Raw genomic sequence first — 18,625 nt, 5'->3', positions numbered from 1 at the left:
ACCTTACTGCCACAGTACTGCAAAATCCAATCACCCCTTACTTCCTTTCCTTTTTCAGGAGCCAACTATATCACGGATGGTCGTTGGTGGGCCTTGCTGCTGCTAATCTTCCTCATCATCTTCATTGCCCTGCTGATCATCATCATCCTCCAGCAGCCGGAGAACCCCAAGCGGCTGCCTTACATGGCGCCCTGCGTGCCATTCGTACCTGCTTCAGCCATGCTGGTCAACATCTACCTCATGCTTAAGCTATCGGCCATCACCTGGATTCGATTTTCGATCTGGTGCCTCGTTGGTGAGCAGACACTTTGCCAGAGAAAATGTTAGTCACGGGCAGGATGCAGCTGTCGTCCAGGACAGATCAGAAATAGGTTTGGGTTTCACGCAATACTTCTGCTAACATTACCTTGATGAACACCAGGAATTATTTATCTAATGGTTCCCTTTGCAAAGAAAGCATTTCTTTTATGTATTTCTTTCCTTCGAAGGGAACAAAAATGTATCAGGTTTTCTTTTCTTTTAAAATAATCTGTCCAGCTCTTCCTGTTTCAAGATTATCGGCTAAAACCTTGGGGTGTGGGGTTCTTGCTGTTCCCTCTGGCTGTTCATACAGCACCTTTTGCAACTTTTACCGGGTTTTCTTTCAGGTTTGCCCCGCATTTAGCTTCATCCACCTTTCTGTCAGTTTTCCCCAGTTTTCCAGTTCCTGCTGAAAAAGAGCCTCCCCGCAGCATGATGTTGCCACCCCCGTGTTTCAAACCACCCCAAGACGGTTGTTCTGGGTGAAGGGCATTCTAAGTTTTGTAGCATTTTGCATGAAGGTTAAAAAAAATACGCCTTCTTGCACCTGTTTGTGGTATGCACTCCCTGGCTTGTAGCAAACAGCCAATTGTATCTCTTGTGTCTTTCTTTAATCTGCTGCTTTCTTCTTTTCACTCTTTCGCAAAGGCCACATTTGTGGAGCTCACAGCTAGTCGTCCCGTTGACAGTTTCTCTCAGCTCAGCTCCTTTAATCTGACTTGTCTGGTATTTCTGTTTGGTTACACTGAATCTTAATTAGGGTATCAGAGTCAAAGAGGTAAAAATACCACATTTCAGCACACTTTAGAATATGTGCTTCACAATTATTCATTGGCCACATAAAATCCCAATGAAATACGTTGTGGTTGGTGGTTGTAATGTGACAGAATATGTATAAAGGGTGTAAGTTTTTAACGGACGTAAAGAAAAATAGGGCAAAGGCGTAAAAATACGAAATGTTTCGGCAGCTGCATCCTTCCTTAAACGAGTCTATGTGATTGAAAGTAATGTTAAATTTTAGACGGACCTTAATATGCATTATAGTTTTTGCAGTTATGACAGGTTGTTTGCATTTAAAGCAATATTAACTGTCCCTTATTGTGCACCAGACCTCCATTTGTTCAACCACTTCAAGCATTTGTTTGCGTGTTTACCGAGATGTAATTGTGCATCCCTCCAGGTGTGCTCATCTACTTCGGCTACGGCATGTGGAACAGCACTCTGGAGATCACCGCCAGGGAAAACGAGGTGCACGCCTCCACCTACCAGCGCTACGATCAAGGCGTGGACGAAGGCTTCCGCGGCTTCGACGACGATTTCTATCCGCCCACCACTGACACCTGGGGTGCACTCGAGGGGGAATCAGGGGCGACCCCGCCTCCAAAGGCCAAAGCCGAAAGTGACGGGGTTGCATCAAAAGGTGGAGGCAGAACCATTGCTAACAATGGCCTTGCGGAGGAGGACCCGATGGATTTCTGAAGGGACTGACTTCTGTGTTACATTGAATGTACTGCCTTGTCTGCTGCGTGGGGGGGAGGGAGGGGGACCATGTGTGAGTGCATGACTGATAGCGGCTGTGTGAGTGTGTTTGCATGCTTGCACGAGTGTGTATTTGTTTTATGTGTACGAACCCTTGGGCTAGATTGTTTTTTTTTTTGTTTTTTGTTTTTTGGGGGGGGGGACAGAACAGTTTGTCTTTTACCATACTCGACTACGCTTGGCATGCCGCCCCTACACAAATGCGGACATAAATGTCTTCACACTCTCACGGATTCAGGCTCTTTAACCAAGTTCCCAAACAAAGGGAGGCATGTGAGAAAAAAAAGTGTGAACAGCGCGAGAGATAAGACACAATGTGTTTTTGTGATGAAGCGGAGAAATGATATGCTGTACTGAGCGACTTTTAACTGTTTAGTCAAGAAGTTTGGCACAGGAGAGAAAAGGGTGATGGGCAACAGACAGATGAGTCAGCAGCTGTCTTCCTGTTCCAGCACAGGCAGACAGACAGGAAAGGTTAATGACAGTATGATAAATAATGACTTCCTATGGCAAAGTCTGACTTTGTCTGGCAAAAACCTTTTGCACAGAAATCTGGACAAACCTGATCTTAGCATCTAGCCTGAGGGGTTTCGCCTGGGATTTGGGGGTAAAGGGTGTCGACGTTTTCTGTGATAACTAGTACTTGGACTTTGCTTGTAATAGTGCCTTCATCCACTGTGTGTGTTTTTCTGGTCGTGTCTGTTCTCTACTTTGATTTAGCCCGTGTGTGCGTGTTTGTGGTACTGTGCCTTGCAAAAGTATTCAAATAATCTAAGCTTTTTTTTCATATTTGGTCATATTCCAGCGATATACTTCAATCTATTTTATTGGGTTTTGTGTGAGAGATCAACACAAAGCAAAGTTTGTATTCAAGCCACTCCATTGTAACTCTGGTTGGGCATTTAGATTGTGAACCTCTTCCCCTCGGGCACACATCTGCTTGTCGAAAGATTTCCTGCAGGTTTCCTGTATTTAACTCCACCGCCCTTCCTTTCAATGCTTTCCAGCCTCTATGCTGTACTGAAGAAAACCATTCCCACAGCATTATGCTGCCACAGTAATCCTTCGCCACTGGATGTTGGAGGTTGGAGGGGGGATGGGGTACCATAATGCACAAGATGGCAGTTTGCAGAATGGCCAAAATCGTTAATTTTGGTCTTTGCTGAGTAGAACCACCTTCTTCCATGTGGTTGGCGTGTCCCCAGCAAGGTTGCCGGAAAACTCCAATTTGGACTACTTACTCCTCACTTTAATACAAACAGCATGTTCTTACCCCTCTTCCATAAAGGCCATATTTGTGAAGGGCATCGCTAATAGTTGTCATGTGAATAGATCCTACTATCTGAGTCGTTGATCTGTGCAGCTTCTCCTAAGTTTCTGCAGGCACATCGGCTGCTTCCCTGATTAATACTCCCTAGTTTAGATGGTAGGCCATGTCCTCATAGGTTTGCTGTTGTGTCACACTCTTCCCATTTTTGAATGATGGAACAGTGCTTTGTAATCTTAAAATGATTGAGCTATTTTTGACCTGACCCTGCTTTAATCTTTGCTACAGCTTTATCTCGGGTCTGCCTGGTTTTTTTTTTTTTTTTTTTTTGCCAGCCCTTGTAATGCTGTTTGTTCCTCGATGTTCTCTAACGAGGCTTTCACAGAACAGTTGTGTTTATACTGAGATCAAATTACATAGAGGCTAGCTGCATTTACCTATTAGGTGACTTCAGAAGGGAATTGGTTGCATCAGGTTTTAATTTATGGGTATCAGAGTTCAGAGGGATGAGTGCAAAGGAATGAGAGTTTTCACCTTGTGTTGGTCCATCACATACATTTTATTAAAATACAGAAGTGTGAGGGTTTGGCATAACAATATGTAAAAAATGTGTACTTTTACAAGGCTCTGTACACTATGTGCACTCAAACCCAAGCTTTACATGAATTTCTTTGTCTGTGTTTGTACAAAGTGGGCTCTTCAGACATTTTATTTAAAAGTGTGCTTCTTTTGTTTTTCCTATTATTACCTTGCATGAAAATGAAATCAGTCCACCCACAACCAAAAACAAATGTGCAATGTGGATTGCTCATCAGTTTACCTTAACAGGATTTAGAGATTAGACTCGGTAGATACACAGAAAGCGAGAATAGGGGGAATCCTACTAGGCAACCTGCTGTGTTTATAGAAATGAAAGTCATGTCGTCCTTTCTCTGTGCTTTTGTATCCCAACCTATGAGGTTCTTTCTCTATGTAACACCCGTAAGGAATTAATTATCTTTTCAATTTTGCAAAGTTTTAATTTGACCTATTTTGGTTATCTTTTACATTAGAGAGGAGAAAAGAAAAGCTTAAATCAAATCCTTCCTGTTTATAATATCTTCTCTCCTCTGCTCTTCCTTCATGGTTTTCCGTCACTTTATCTCTACAAATGTCCACGACTCGTTTTCTGCTCCAGCCCAACTCTTCCATCATCCCTTTACCGTTTAACTCCTCTCTTGATATCAATCGGACGGTCTCATCAGGGAGTGCCTCTCCGAGTTGCAAGTAATAGACCACCAAAGATTGGCTTGCACTCTGGAAATGGAACAGCGATCTGCTCATGGTCTGTCGATCCACTTGCTCCAATTTGATTTAACAGTGTCTGCTATATCTCATCTGATTTGTCACCGGAGCACTTATTTCCCTCCTAGGGGGTTCAACCCACAAGTCCCAGAATAGTATAAGTGCACCAAACTTTAACTCCATATGTTTGCAGTTTTTTTTATATATATATATATATATGTTGCATAAACAGACGGTATCAATTGCTGCAAGATCCAAAACCTATGAGGTTCTTTCTTATTGCATTCAAAACGTGAGGTTGTTACAGTTAGGATTGAAAGGCAGGACAAGCACGGGTTGGAAAAAGAGCTTTACACAAAAAGGCATTGTGAAACATATGCAGAGGTATTTCTATATCCAGTAAGTGGGATTTTTACCAACACCAAATAGCACACTGTTATGCCATCACGCTGGGGGTAGGGTTGCTCCTTCAATCGCTTCTGGTGCTGCTGTCTATGCTGATTGTTGCACCTCTACCTGTTCCTTGTGCCCCCTGTTGCTGCATTAGTCCCTGTCAGGGAAGCCTTATTTGTCTAATGCACTAAATCTAAGGATGCCACGCTAAACCCTCCCCCACCCATCCTACTTCTCCCTCCTACCACGATCATCAAAACCATTAAAAAAATAAAGATCCTTTCCTTGCGGTTTTGGAATCTAATATGTTTAAAGAACTTCAATATGCAAATACAGACAGGTCCCTATCACATGAACTTGCTGTCATATCTGACTGGGGTTTGATAACGGTGAAGATGGAACATTCCGATGATCCGGTTTATGTTTAAAGGTCACTTTTAAAGAAAATAAAAATAATTAAAAAATAAAATCAAGCTGAAAATAACTGTAAAATACCCGCTATTATCTATTTTTTTGAAATTTTGAATATAGCAGAAACAAACATAATCTGAGAGCCTCAAGGGTTATCAATCCTTCCTGCAAGTACTCGGCAAGTATTTGCACACATTTAAATATGTCTGTTCTTTTCTTGTATACTACTTAGGTAGGGGTGGGCGATATAACAATTAGATCATGAAGTACATATAAATTAAAAAGAAGAAACTCGTCAATGTGGCTAAAGCAGTCTGAGGCTAAATAATCTCTCCAAACAATTGTAACCTGTGTTTTCTTTGACAGTTTACCTTTTATTCTGTCTTTTACTTCTTGCGGTTACACCTCAAGTTTAATGGAAAGAGATGCAGGAAAAAACACAACGTGAATGTGAAAAAAAAAAGTTTCCGTGTTGTGATTCAGAAAGCCACATAAATATGTAGGCCTCTACGTATGTTATGTGGGTTAAACTCTGAATATGAAGTGCACATGTGGGTGCAAACTATTGAAAAAGGTGTTGTTTTTTTTTAAAATATTCCAGGTCTTCTTTGGCACCAAACATGGTTCAAATGTGGACATAAGCTATTAAGATGAAACAAATTTCCCTTTTGGAGGGGCCTTGTTTCCCTACATTTCCCTTCGGCATCAAAAGCTTGTTTTATGTAGTAGTTATGCAATGTTTATATATTTGAATTATCTCAATAAAAAGATGAAAATGTTTTGAAATGATGTGGAAAAACTCTGGTATTTTAACTGCATATACAATGCAGCTACGCACACGCGTAGGTACAGACTCAAGAAGAAAGGAGTCAGAGGGCAACACGAGAGGTGCTGAACCTCTAGCTGGCTCTCTTCTCATTTGTCAGCTTAACAGCTACCAGCTGGTCAGATCTTCTGGGCTACTGGCATAAAGAAAATATTTTTCCCTGAAGCCTTTTGAGGACGGTTTATTCTGATAGTGCAGAGGCAGCCGACAAACTGAGGCACAACCTCCTTCAAACCTTCACAGTAAAAAGCTTTACCATGAAAGATACTACTACTGCTGATACTAGTTTTGAGTTTGAAATATGCTAATCTTAGCAATAACATTAGATTTTATCAAATTGAGAACTGATGAATTAAAACACTCATGATTGAACACACGAAACATCATACTATATACACATACTATTACATCCCTACAATGTCTCAAAAGTGCACTTTACTTGGGTTGTCTTCTTTCTGTCTATCTTTGAAATCAAGTCTTGAGTTTGTACTTTTAAATGCCAGTTTTCTTTGACACAAATTGATAAGATTGGGCAAAACTGAATAAAATCTTCTTAGCATTGCCCTCTGACGTAAATGTTTTATCTTCTTTTTTTTCTTAATAGCTATCACTTTGATAATAACATCTAGAACTTTGATAATATCTTGATATTGCTGTAAAAGAAAGTGACGACAGGATGTTTTTTACTATATTGTCCACCCCTACACTTAACTAGAATTACTTACATGACCATATAACCTCAGTTTGATGTCCAAAACTTTCAAAAGCTTTGTAGTCGCGGCCCTGCCAAAACAAACATGCAAATACATTTGATTTCATGTCTCAGTTTCTGGACCGGTCCTCTTTTCTATTTCTTATGCTCTGCGTGTGCGATTAACGGACTTGGTGAATGCATGTGCAGATACAGATGTACGTGACCGTGTGTTCTGATGTCCACTTGTGGTCCACACCTGCGCCTAAATGTGACTGTCTGGTGAATGTCCAGCATGTTCTTGTGCACAAGGCTCAGTTGCTAAATGTTGTTCTTGCATGTTGTTATAGATCTCAACAGGAAGAAACGGAAATTTCACAAAACCAAATTCAGGCTTAGATCTCCTCGGCCCTGGAGCCCTGGTTTTAGCTAGTTACCGAGGGTGGTAAAGGAAAATACATTTTTTCTGTTGTTTTAAAAGCTTTGTAGCTTCTAAAAACACTGCCTAGGATTGTTTTATTTATTGTTGTGTCTTTTTAATTTTTTCTTGTTTTGTTTTAACAACAAACCAAAAATTTAATAAGGTGTTTATTTTATTTATTTTGTGTGTGTGTGTGTGTGTGTAAAATTAAGTTCTTCACTCCTCCAGATCTGGAAACCATGGCTCCATTTGACAGAACTATGTAGCAAACTGATCTGATGTGAAGACTAACTCCCTTTCTCAGATATCTATAAAATGCTTACTTACTGTATACACTCTAAAAACTGCTGGGTTTAAAAACAGCCCAATTGGTGTTATTTTGCTAAACCGGTCCTGGGTCAGACATTGACCGACCCAGCACTGGGTTGATTCAGTATAACAGCATACTGGGTTGTGTTTCTAGGAGCTGTGTAAAACATAGTGGCAGTGAATGGAAGTAGCTAAAAATCTGTTTTTTCTTTTTAGCAAATAACCAGTTTGGGTTGTACGCATGAAGATTTAATTTACAGTTAAGCTGCAGTCAAAATATAAAGTCAAGAACTTTGTTGCTTTAAAAGTCTCTTCATCTAAGGTTGCAGATGTGGTTACTAAAAAGGAAAGTCAAACTACTGATTCATAGACTTTCATTCATTTGGCTTAGACACTAAGAAAAAAAAAACGAGTCACAGCAGCAGCTGAATAAACAGTTCAGAGGAAAGTGTGGAAAGTCCACCCAATCCAGCTTGATTGGTTAAAAAGTGAATGTCGCACACAGCTATCTAGAGATATTTACTAAGCGGATTAGAGGGAAATGTTAACTTAGGTGAAAAAACTTGTTCTATGCTGAACAAAACTCATTAACACAACCCATTGAGGTTAAAATGATTGCATGGCAATATTTTAGTCTTACTAGTTCTTACTTCATGCAGTTGGACAATTTCAGTGTCTGGTCAGATCTTTTGGATAGTTCAGAACTTATCTAGTCCAACAAAGTGGGTCACCGGGGTTTTTCTTTTCTTACTTGGTTTAACTACCCAACTTCTACCTAACAGCATAAGTCCAGCTTTTAGATTAAAGAACTAACCCAGCAGTTTTTTTGTGTGTGCATCTGTCCAACGCTCAACCTCAACCAAGCCAAAGTATGTTTTTTTTGTTTTTTGTTTAGTTTCACCGTTCCTTTACAGAAAGCATGGTTATTAATGTACCTTAGAGCTGACCTCCTGGGTATTATCAGTTCATAAGCTGTTTTACAACAAGGGGACATCATTTCTTTCATGAGGAAAATCACAAGAAACAAATGAAAAGAAGAAAATAAATATTCACTAGATAATATTTGCTCATGTTTTTTATATATATATAAAAAGATAAGTTATTAGTCTGGACTTCAGTGACTTTATTAGATTCATTTGTCCTCCCCATAGATGACCCATATAAAAGTACATTGCTAAAGGATGTGAATGAAGAAGAAGTATTTTTCTACAGCTGTTTCCCATCTACAGGACCTCCTTGGGTGGGTGTGCTGAGCTGAACAAGGCGGGGTTGTTAGTTCTTCATGAGCATCTGTTTAATCACAAGGAGGCCTGATATAAACTGCTAAAATATATTTTTGAATAAATGTAGTCCTTAGAAAGTTAGAGCTAATTTATAAACTTTCCTTTGAATGAATTTGAATTGGTTTACTTAGAGGTTCATAGGACTTTAAACAGTTTAGGGATCTTAAGAGAGAGAAAACAATGCTGAAATTATTTTATTACCAAGCTATGAGAGCTAAACTACAAAAAAAAAAAAAAAAAACATTTAAATATTGTCACTGTTGCTTTTAAAGTCAGCTACTCTGTGTTTCTTTTGTATCGGAGAAGGAATGCCATGTTCTGCACATGTTCTATGTTTGCGGCCAAGTGTCCAGTCCATGTGTGTAAGACTTTGTTGAGACTGGCTTCCCTTGCATCGACTAAATATTTTGTTGCTCTTCTGTACATTTGTGGTATATTATTGTTGTGTTTTGTTTTTTTGATAGTTTCTTTCAAATTTGTGCTTACTTTATCTCCTAGGTGCACTGTATTTTGCTGAACTGTTAATATTGCTTCCATGTATCAATGAAAAGTTATTTACTGCAAAGATTAAACAGAGGCTTGTTCATTTATTAAGGTGTGCAATAAATGTGGACACATACAGTCACAGGACAAACAGCACCGCCTCTTTCAGGGGGTTTCTAGAGTTATGCATGGTAGCACGTAGGGCTGGACGATATAGAAAAATGCATATCGCTAAAATAGAAATCATATTGGATCGATATTGATATTATCAACAAATTCAAAGCATATATTTTAAGTGCAGCCCTGGCCATTTTATTCTGATGCTTGGCGACCTATTTTTAGATACAGAACACACACACACAGATTTCAAACTCAACTCTTTATTCAAACAATTTTTTACCAAAACTACAATCTTTTAAAAAAGAAAAAAGAACACGTGAACTCTTTGAAGGGGGCGGAGCTTGGTAGCGGAGCATTCCTGGGTCTGCCTTTGTGATTGGTTGGGAGGATGTAACGACTGTAATATTAACCTAAATGATAGGCTAGAATGCAAATGGAAGGAAAACTGTTATTCTATTGAAGTTTTTACTGACCCTTCAATATATTTACTGATCTTCAATATATGTCTATGGATCAATATATATTATTAACTAATTGTCGTCCAGCCCTATTTACATGCGCCGTATAAAAAGGCAATTTATTATATATCACTGGCTGGTGTTGAATCAGACTAACTTTTCCCAGTTTTAAGGCGGTTAGGATTACATTTTTCTAGTTACCAAATGCTAAAATAATGAGATTGAAAAAATTATGTCATATTTGTATGGATGGTAACTGAGACTAAAATTTATAGTTATTTACTATGGTTCATAGTAATCATCTTTCCTTGCTACACATTTCTTTATTTTTAACTTTCTTTAAATTCAGAAGCTTATACACATTTCATTTGAATTATCAGAATGGCCTTTTAAACCGAGTGCCAAACATTTTGCATATATCCTTTCGACAAGCTTTTACAAACGTTTGCTGGCGTTTTGGCCACATCATCCTGACAGAACCGGCTTAACCGAGTCAGGCGTGTAGGCCGCCTTGCTCACACACACGTTTTCGATTCTGCCAACAAAGTTTCCAGTCATCAAGATCAGCACTTTATGATGACCTCCCCAAAACACTCACATACTTGAATTGAAGCCAATTTGTAACTCAACATCATTAGGATGATTACCCTTTTTGAGGACTCATTTATGTCCAAGCTTTAACTTCCTGGCTGATGTCTTGAGATGTTGCTACAATGTTTTCACATAAAGTTCATTAATCATGATGTAATCTGTTTTGTGAGGTACGCCAGTCCCTCCTGCCACAAAACACCTTCGTAACATGACGTTGCTGCCCCTCACAGTTAGGAGGGTGTTTTTGGGTACGCAAACTTCAACGTTGCTTCCCCCATTCATGGTCAGACAATTTGATTTTAGTTTCATCAGACCACAGGATATGTCTCTAAAAGTGAAGGTCTCTGCCCCTGTGTTCATTTCCTTCTTTCTTTAAACCTGGAAACAGGAAGAGGTCTGCGGAGCGGTTCCTGATACAATACAATCAGCAAACTGGGCTTATGAACGCTGGATACTCAGGCAGAAAATCCGATAAACATCAACAGCAGTTTTCAACAGCAAATGTTTAATCATGGTGTTTATAATTTCATCACGTTTCATCAATACAGGACGGCTTATTTGCTCAGTACCCTTCCATCTGTCTCATGTGAACTAGATGGCTCTTACCAGGAACAGTTTCCCTTTTTCAGGGAATTCACACTCCGCCGTGATGATGGCTCACCTACATCACAGGCATGCCAGGAAATTCATATGAAACTTAGAAATGAAACTGTAACGGAGTGAGGATCGGCGCTCAGACAAGATGTTTGAATGTGTTTGTTCGAAGATAAGCTGACGTCAAAGAGACATCACATGTTGTTTTCATCTGTGCAATGACTCAGTGACCTTGATTTGGGCAAAGGAGTACACACACTGGGCAGAGTTATCTCCCGCTGCGTATCTGTGCGGTTACCAGAAGAGAACGGGAGGCTCTCTGAGTCTAAGGGACAGACTCTTCTGTCCCTTAGACTCAGCCAAGGGCGCAGTGATTAATTCCAGCAAAACACCTTGTCTTGTTGTTTCAGCCCGGATTCTCATTGCTAATGCAGGCACAAATACTCATATATGCTAAGACAGTCAGTCTGAATCGCTGAGCTGCAGCGGAAATCTTATGACAAGCCATTGGGAGGCACATTACTTCCTATCTCACGCATGTATCACTCCTGTTCTGTTTGTGAACAAATTTCTATTACTGCAACAAAAAAAAGGGATGAGTGCGATAAAAATATCACATTAAAAAGCTTCAGCTGAGAAAACTGTACACTGCAAAAATGCTGAGTTTAAGTTTTAGTCTTTTTGTTAACTGCGTGACATGCCTGAACCAAAAATGGACCGAACGAGACCACCACCCTGGTTTTACCCATATTGGGGTAGGTTGTCAACTCCAAAAATGTCTAAACGTGACAAAGGTCTAATGTTAATGATACCAAAGAGTAAGTTGAAAAGTATAATTCATGAATTTACAAGCAATTTGCATGTTAAAATATATATTTTTTACTCCATCCAATCATTTTGTACATATGAAACAATTCCAACCCTCTGCCGTTGGTTTGGCTTTGGTCCTGTAAAGATGATCCAAAAATGAACATTCCAGTGGAGTTATTGTTTTCTGGTTTGCCAGAAGTTATATTGTAACTGATGTATGATTATGTATGATTTATTCTTTAGTATTCACAAGTCTGGTTTGTTTTTAAACCTTAGTGTACACTTAGGAATGATGGCTTTGCAGTCTGGCAATGGCTGCACCAACTGCTTGTTTAACAGAGTAAGAATGACACACGATTCTCTAAAGCTTCCAATATCACAAAAACATTTGCAGCTTTTCTTTAAAGAGTCACTGGAGCAGCTTAATCACTAACTAAATAAACAAAATACTTAAGATGCACAGGCTCCCTACAGTTTCTCTTGAGATAAAATGCATTTTCAATTCAATTTAGCTATAACTTAAACCAACGTCTATCCTAGATAATAAACCCAGTATTTTAATTACAATAATAATGTATTAGTTTTTTTAATATTTTTATTTCATTGGCATTCATAATTTAAAGTAAAACAAGAGTATACCCTCGCAACAGTAAATAGCTGAGGATGTTTTAACATATATTTGAGTTGCGGTTCAATATACGAATAAAAAAAAAATGCCGTTACAATTTTAAGGCATAAACTATTAAATACAACCCAGATTTTTTTAGGGCACACCTGTGTAACAAAAAGATCCTGTACACTTGGATGCCTGGTTGAGAAATGTTTAATGGCACATGCTTTTATGTCAAAGTAGTATTCATTAAACCTAAAACAGAACACAATTAGTAAAAATACAAAATGTGACATTTCATTTTTGCTATATGCTGACTGTTATAAAGTCAGTATATATATATATATATATATATATATATATATATATATATATATATATATATATATATATATATATATATATATAAAATAAAACAATGTTTTACAGTGCAAATACTAATTCTTTTACAGAGATTAAAACACTGCTTGGTAAAACTTCCCTTTAGGGTCTCTTTCCATACAACTACCATCCTCCATTTAGAAAGCAGTGCTAAATTGTTTGAATCAAGTCCATCACCTGTGAGTTATTAATACTGTCAAAAAAAAATTCTATGTACATAAACAATAGGAACACATTTTAACAAAACAGTACACTCCCATTCCCATATTTGATCAAAACAATACAACCTGATACTAAGAAGGTTTACAAAATATCTTCAGTGACAAAGGCCCTTATCAGATTACGTCATTAGTGTACTCATTAAACAAGGCTTTGTACAAGGAGAAATTATATTTATGTAACAGCGGGGTGAGTCCACACCACACCCTTCATGTGGAGGTTGGAAAATTGCCACTTCAGGACAGAAACAAAGCTCCACTCAAACTGTTTGCAATTAAATCTCGTAGCGGCGTGAATGATGAGTCGAGTTCTTTGTGTCTGTTCTCCTTCACATTGTACAGTGAACATGAATTGAACATGAACATATGAAAACTTTTTTTTTGTTGTTTTTGCTCAAATGTCTCTATATACAAGCAACCGGCAATCTCTCACACCCTAGACGTGGGCACTTTTGGCGTGATTGTTGGAAGATGCCGCTGGCAGGTTGCCACCTCCCTGTTTGGAGTAGTAAAAATGGTTGTTGTCCTGGTAGGTGCGCGAAGACGATGGGGAGGAGTCTGATGAGCACATTAGCATCACGCCTCCCAGCAGGCAGAAAACGGTGCCCACCCATCCGGTGTAGAGGGAGAAGCCGAAAGACATGAGGCCGGGCTCCATGTTGGCACCGATGGGGAACCAGATGGTTGGCACCAAAGCGCAGAATGCTAAGGAGGCAGAAAGGAGAAAAAAAAGTGATTTGGTTGGGATTTTAAATGGTGCTGACAAATGCACTCAAAGATCTTGTTCTGCACAGTACCAAAAGAAACTGAGGTTGTAAAGTAGCTGCGATTCGCTGAAGTGTATAAAATAGTGTATCGACAAACATGTATTTTGTTTTAAATGGCCCTTTGCATGATAGAAAAGAAGATAGGTCTGTTAGAGAAGAGAAGCAGCCTGATCGCTCTGTACAGTGAACTGTACAACAACCTGATCAAATTTCACTGAACCACCTGCAAATTTTATAAAGAATAAAAATCAAGTTATAATTTTGTGTTAAGGACTTTAGTACACTCTAGGAAACAGGTTTTCTCGCTTGAGATGACATTAGCCTTTTTCCTGCAGAGCGCTTTGCACAAAAGAAGCTGCTAACTCTGTTCAAAAATCACACGTTGATTGAATAACTGGTCATAACGGCAAAACAGACTCATAACACTATGTACAGTGTTTTATACTCAGAATGAATTTTATCTAAATTCAACAGGTTTTGTCAATACACACGTCTTTTGAGATGTTATGAGGTTGTGGGCTTTATTTTTTAGTATCTCTAACGCAGAAGTGCAGTACTGTGTTTTTTTTTTCTATGTGTTGTTTGTCAGTAAGAAATGTTTGCTTTATTTGGTGGATGGTGTTCTCCAAGCAGTCATCCCACATATTTACCTGCAATAATTAGCTGTGGCAACTACTACATTATTTCACCTGAAGTTACTTTATAAGGCCAAACAAAATATTTTGGAAAACTTGCTGAACTTATAGATGTTGAGCGTGGTGACAGATGGTGTTCTAGAAATAATGTTTTGACACCTACAATACTGTATTTCAGTTAAACTTTTACTAGTCAAACACAAAGTATTCTGTGTGAAAAAGTTATACTTTCAGCTGCTTCCATGGGTTGTGCAACCATGGCACTGCTTACTTATACAAACAGTATCCTAGTGGCACCATTGTTGAGAGGTTGTCTATTTTATCTGGTTATTTTATGGAATTAAACTGAAGACAGAAGAAAGCAATAATGTTGACCCAAATATCACTTACTTCCCATCATTGGGTGTTGGTCAGTTTAAGCTATTTTATGGGGTTAGAAACTTAACTCAGTGTGCTGGGTCAAACTCATAACACAACTTTGTTTTTTTAATCATCGTTAGACTGGATCTTCCCATATTTGATCCAGGACTGGGTTAGCAAGATAACCCAATAGGGTTGTTTTTAACTGGAGATGCACCAATCACTTCAAATCGGAAAAAAGTTCTCCTGGTAAGATTTTATTTGTGATCGCCTGGTAAAAGCTTTTTTTGTGTGTGTGTGTGTGTGTGTGTGTGTGTGCTTGTTATATATTTTTCAAAATATTATTCCATCAAAACTGAGAAAGATAATTTTTGGTCTGTGTTATCCAACAGCATGGATATTTTTGAATTGCTTTGAGCTTGGTTATAACCAGCTAAAGATTAGGGACAGACATTCTGATGAATAAATAGGGATTATATTATAACCCTTTCATTTTGAGAGGAATTCAAAACTATTACCTCAAAGAACGGTTGACATCCATTTTTCTCTTGTATGTGTTATAGTTCTTTAGCATTAAATATACTATTAGGATTGGCAGGTCTGAAAGACGGACTGGTGCATGTCCATTTTTTAACCCAGTGGCTTTTACCAATTAGCAAAAATAGTTTTTTTATGGACTGTGTAGTGGTAAAAAAAAAATACTCCTGCTTCATGAAATTGCTGCAGCTCCATCACAAAGAGTGACATAGCTGAAATTAAGCTTGTAGAAGAGATAGTAGTTGTTTACCACATTCCTAGTATGATATCCAATATTGCCTGAAGCAAGGTTCTGAACAAAGTGTGCAAAATGTAGAAGATTCAAACAAACATAGAAGAACATACTGCCCTGAAGTATAAGTATGTTCTACAAAAACAAAACATGTTTAGGTTGTCTTCATATAAAGGAAATTTGGAGATATCAGTCAGAGTTGGCAAGAGTTTTTTTTCTGTGAAAAAGTAGGTGTTGGAAAACTAAAATAATTTTAGAACAGTTGTTGCTTTCTCAGGGAAGTGGGTGGTGGAAAACGCTGCAGCAACAGTTGCATATTTATGATCTCAGTTAAGTTGGCCACTCTGGGAATTTCCATGTGGCTTAGGACAAAAGCAGGGTGTGGATGAGAGTAGGTGGATAGGAGGAATGTGATGGGTTCTGTGTTTTTGTTTTTTTGGGAGGGGGTTATTAATAAAACAGGAATGATTGCATATGTGTGGAGCCTTTGGAGGAACAGTGCCTTTTTTTCTACTTTTTTTCTTAACTACTCTCTACCCTCAACACACTTGTAGGCATGTGAGCCCAGGTCATAATGCGTCAAGACTGGGAAGGTTTGAACCTATTGTCAGTAGCCTACGTGTATCATGCTTATTAATTATGGCATTTTATCAATAACCACTGTATCTATAGAAGAATATGCGATTGAAACAAAAGTCTCTCACCAACAATAAGCATCAGCACTCCTCCCACGATGGCACGTTTGTTCTTGGAGCTATGGGCTTCATTTCCAAGGCTGATGCAAGGCATCGACATGAGAAGAAGTATCACCGCAGGGAGACCCAGGATAGACGCTGTGATCATAAGGGCTCGGGTGGTCTGGATGTGGGCTGTGGAGCAAAATTGTTTTTATATTTAGGTATTTCTTTTCCTATTCATACTAAGGTGGCGCACTAACCGGGAGCAAAAATAACTTCATCAGCATTACTTCAAGTGACAGCGTGAGACGGCTAAAGTTAGAGGCTTGGGTTACGTGAAAGAGAACGGCATCTACCTGGCAGCTCCAGGATCTGTGTATAGGCAGAGCAGTGGTAGAGAGCTGTGGAGATGACACACTCCTCCCATGGTCCCTTGGATATAAGCTCATCCATCTTCTTGCAGGTGTTCGGACCGTACTTGCACATCGTCACCCAGTAATTCGTGGACGTGGCGATCACAATCCCGAGCCAGCCGAGGCTGCTGAGGATGAAGCCGCACAGTTGGAGGCAAGAGTTTGCCATGGCAGAAAGCTTGCGTCAAGAGCAACCTGTCGCAGGTCACAAACCCTTACAAAGTTTGAGGTGGGGTTAATAGATCTGTCAAAATGTGGAAGAGAAAAATCTATTCTAAAGCTGATATTCCAACATAAAGGTTAAATCCAGCAAAACATGCACGTTTTCCCCCAGGTAATCCACCAAGTGAGCTCTCCTGCAAACTCCAAAGGAAATAAACTTTACCAGCAGTAGAAGATTTTTAAGGACTGCCTCGGTGAAAGAAAAAAAAATCCCTAAAACTTTCATCCAATCAGAGGCTATGCATTAAAATAACTTTTTTTTTTTCTCTTGTCTAACACTGCACTGCCCCTTTCTTAAAATAAATGTTGCATCCATCCTCCCAGTGCTGGTAGTTGAGCTGGGAGCTGAATAAGTGATAGGAAAGATGCTGCCATCTACTGGTTTCAATGTATTTATGCAAGCCTTACATCCAGTGGATATTTAAAAACGCCTGCAAACTGTTATAATGACAAGATGTTGAAGTGTAAAAAAAAATGAGGCCAAGATAAAAATGCTTCAGTACACTTTCAACATCACTTAAAAGTATTACACATTCTCAGTTAGAGGACACGCTTGAAAACAAACAGAAATCTTAAAAAAGAAAGAAGAAAAATTAAAATAATGCACTTGCTCATCCTTTAAACTAATAACTGGTCGAAAACACCTTTTGGTTTGATTTTATGACAGCATTCAGTCCATTCAGTCTCCAGTCTGGTTTTAAGTCTATTCACATTCCACATTTCCTGGCAGCATGTTGGCAATATCTACCCACCCTTATTTGCAAAAGTGCTTCAGATCGATCCGATTTCTACCATATCTTGTGCGCACAGCCTTCTTCACAGACTGTCCAGCACATTCAGGTTTGGCCTTTGGCTGGGCTGTTCCAAAATGTTTATCTTCTGGTGAAACAATTCTGTTCTGTTCTGCTTTTGGTCGTTGTCATGCTGAAAGATGCTGTTCCTCTTCCCCGTTCCTCTCAGATGGGATTAAATAATGTCCCATTCCAAGAGAATAAAAACGACCCCAAAGCCGGATGCTTCCATCACCGTGCTGCACTGTGGATATGGCGTTCATTATGTGAAGTGTCCTTTTTAGACCAAACATACCATTTGGAAATAATGCCAAAAAAGATCAACCTTGGTTTCATCAGAGCATTGGACAATTTTCCCACATGCATAAACGAGCCTATTCTTCATATTCAGTCGGGGTTTGAGCATTCTTCATTGCAACAAAAGGCTTCTGTTGCTCCATGGCACAGGACAGATGTTTGTTTCGCCTTTATTTCAGTATTCATTCTGCTCATTCGCGTCGTATCTCAGCAGGGGGCGATAGAGCACAGCTGTAAAAGATGAAGGCTTAATTCTTCATTTTTCATTCCTCCTGACCGTCCAGTCATCTTCCATCAGCCACATCACGACCCTGTAAAGCTGCAGCAGCACAACAACCAGCCTAAAACGTAGATAGACTGAAATATTCTAAGGAGCCGGACACCTTTTGGCCCTACGGTCTCTAACAGAGCTGCTTTAAATTGGGTCTGACTCTCTGCATCTGTTACTTTCCAGGGTTGTTTTGGTCTTCGGCTTGAAAGCCATGAATATTAGAAAGTCTGCATTCCCCTAAATGTATGAGCCACTGTAGCAACTTATTGCTTTGCTGGAACTACTTTTTCACTTTCAGTGATTCATCTTCTGCATTTTTTTTATTTTATTTTTTTGCATTTTGAGAGTAATGGCACCACACCTTGTTAATACATTAATACATGCTCAATATTTCTTGCTACTTCTTCAAAGCGAAAACACCTTTCACCCGGAGA

The 18,625-nt window shown here is 39.1% G+C and overlaps 2 protein-coding genes across 3 annotated transcripts in view; one reads left to right on the top strand and one right to left on the bottom strand.

Moving 5' to 3' along the window:
- slc7a14a (solute carrier family 7 member 14a) overlaps window positions 1-3,420 on the top strand; it is a 42,160-nt gene extending 38,740 nt beyond the window's left edge. For both annotated transcript variants that reach the window (XM_012875752.3, XM_036128570.1), the window contains 2 exons: window positions 59-295; window positions 1,481-3,420. In XM_012875752.3, coding sequence (XP_012731206.2) covers window positions 59-295; window positions 1,481-1,779 — 536 coding nt within the window. In that variant the 3' untranslated portion in view covers window positions 1,780-3,420. The remainder of the gene's footprint in view (window positions 1-58; window positions 296-1,480) is intronic.
- A 9,165-nt stretch (window positions 3,421-12,585) lies between these two features.
- cldn11a (claudin 11a) lies at window positions 12,586-16,994 on the bottom strand. The gene is made up of 3 exons (XM_012875747.3): window positions 16,554-16,994; window positions 16,225-16,389; window positions 12,586-13,694 (listed from the first exon to the last, which is right to left on the bottom strand). The coding sequence occupies exons 1-3, from the start codon at window positions 16,777-16,779 to the stop codon at window positions 13,426-13,428; spliced, it is 660 nt and encodes a 219-aa protein (XP_012731201.1). The 5' UTR covers window positions 16,780-16,994; the 3' UTR covers window positions 12,586-13,425.
- Window positions 16,995-18,625: the final 1,631 nt, after the last annotated feature.

This window comes from Fundulus heteroclitus, unplaced genomic scaffold (genome assembly GCF_011125445.2).
Source record: "Fundulus heteroclitus isolate FHET01 unplaced genomic scaffold, MU-UCD_Fhet_4.1 scaffold_100, whole genome shotgun sequence".
NCBI lineage: Eukaryota > Metazoa > Chordata > Actinopteri > Cyprinodontiformes > Fundulidae > Fundulus > Fundulus heteroclitus.
This window is presented reverse-complemented; position numbering and strand designations above follow the sequence as displayed.

What these genes read in the sequence shown, in the direction of transcription:
- cldn11a (XM_012875747.3), bottom strand. Translation starts at nt 16,779, where the DNA reads ATGGCAAACTCTTGCCTCCAACTGTGCGGCTTCATCCTCAGCAGCCTC. An exon ending in ACAGATCCTGGAGCTGCCAG is followed by an intron (nt 16,390 to 16,553) that starts GTAGATGCCGTT and finishes TTTGCTCCACAG; the next exon opens with CCCACATCCAGACCACCCGA. An exon ending in AGTGCTGATGCTTATTGTTG is followed by an intron (nt 13,695 to 16,224) that starts GTGAGAGACTTT and finishes CTGCCTCCTTAG; the next exon opens with CATTCTGCGCTTTGGTGCCA.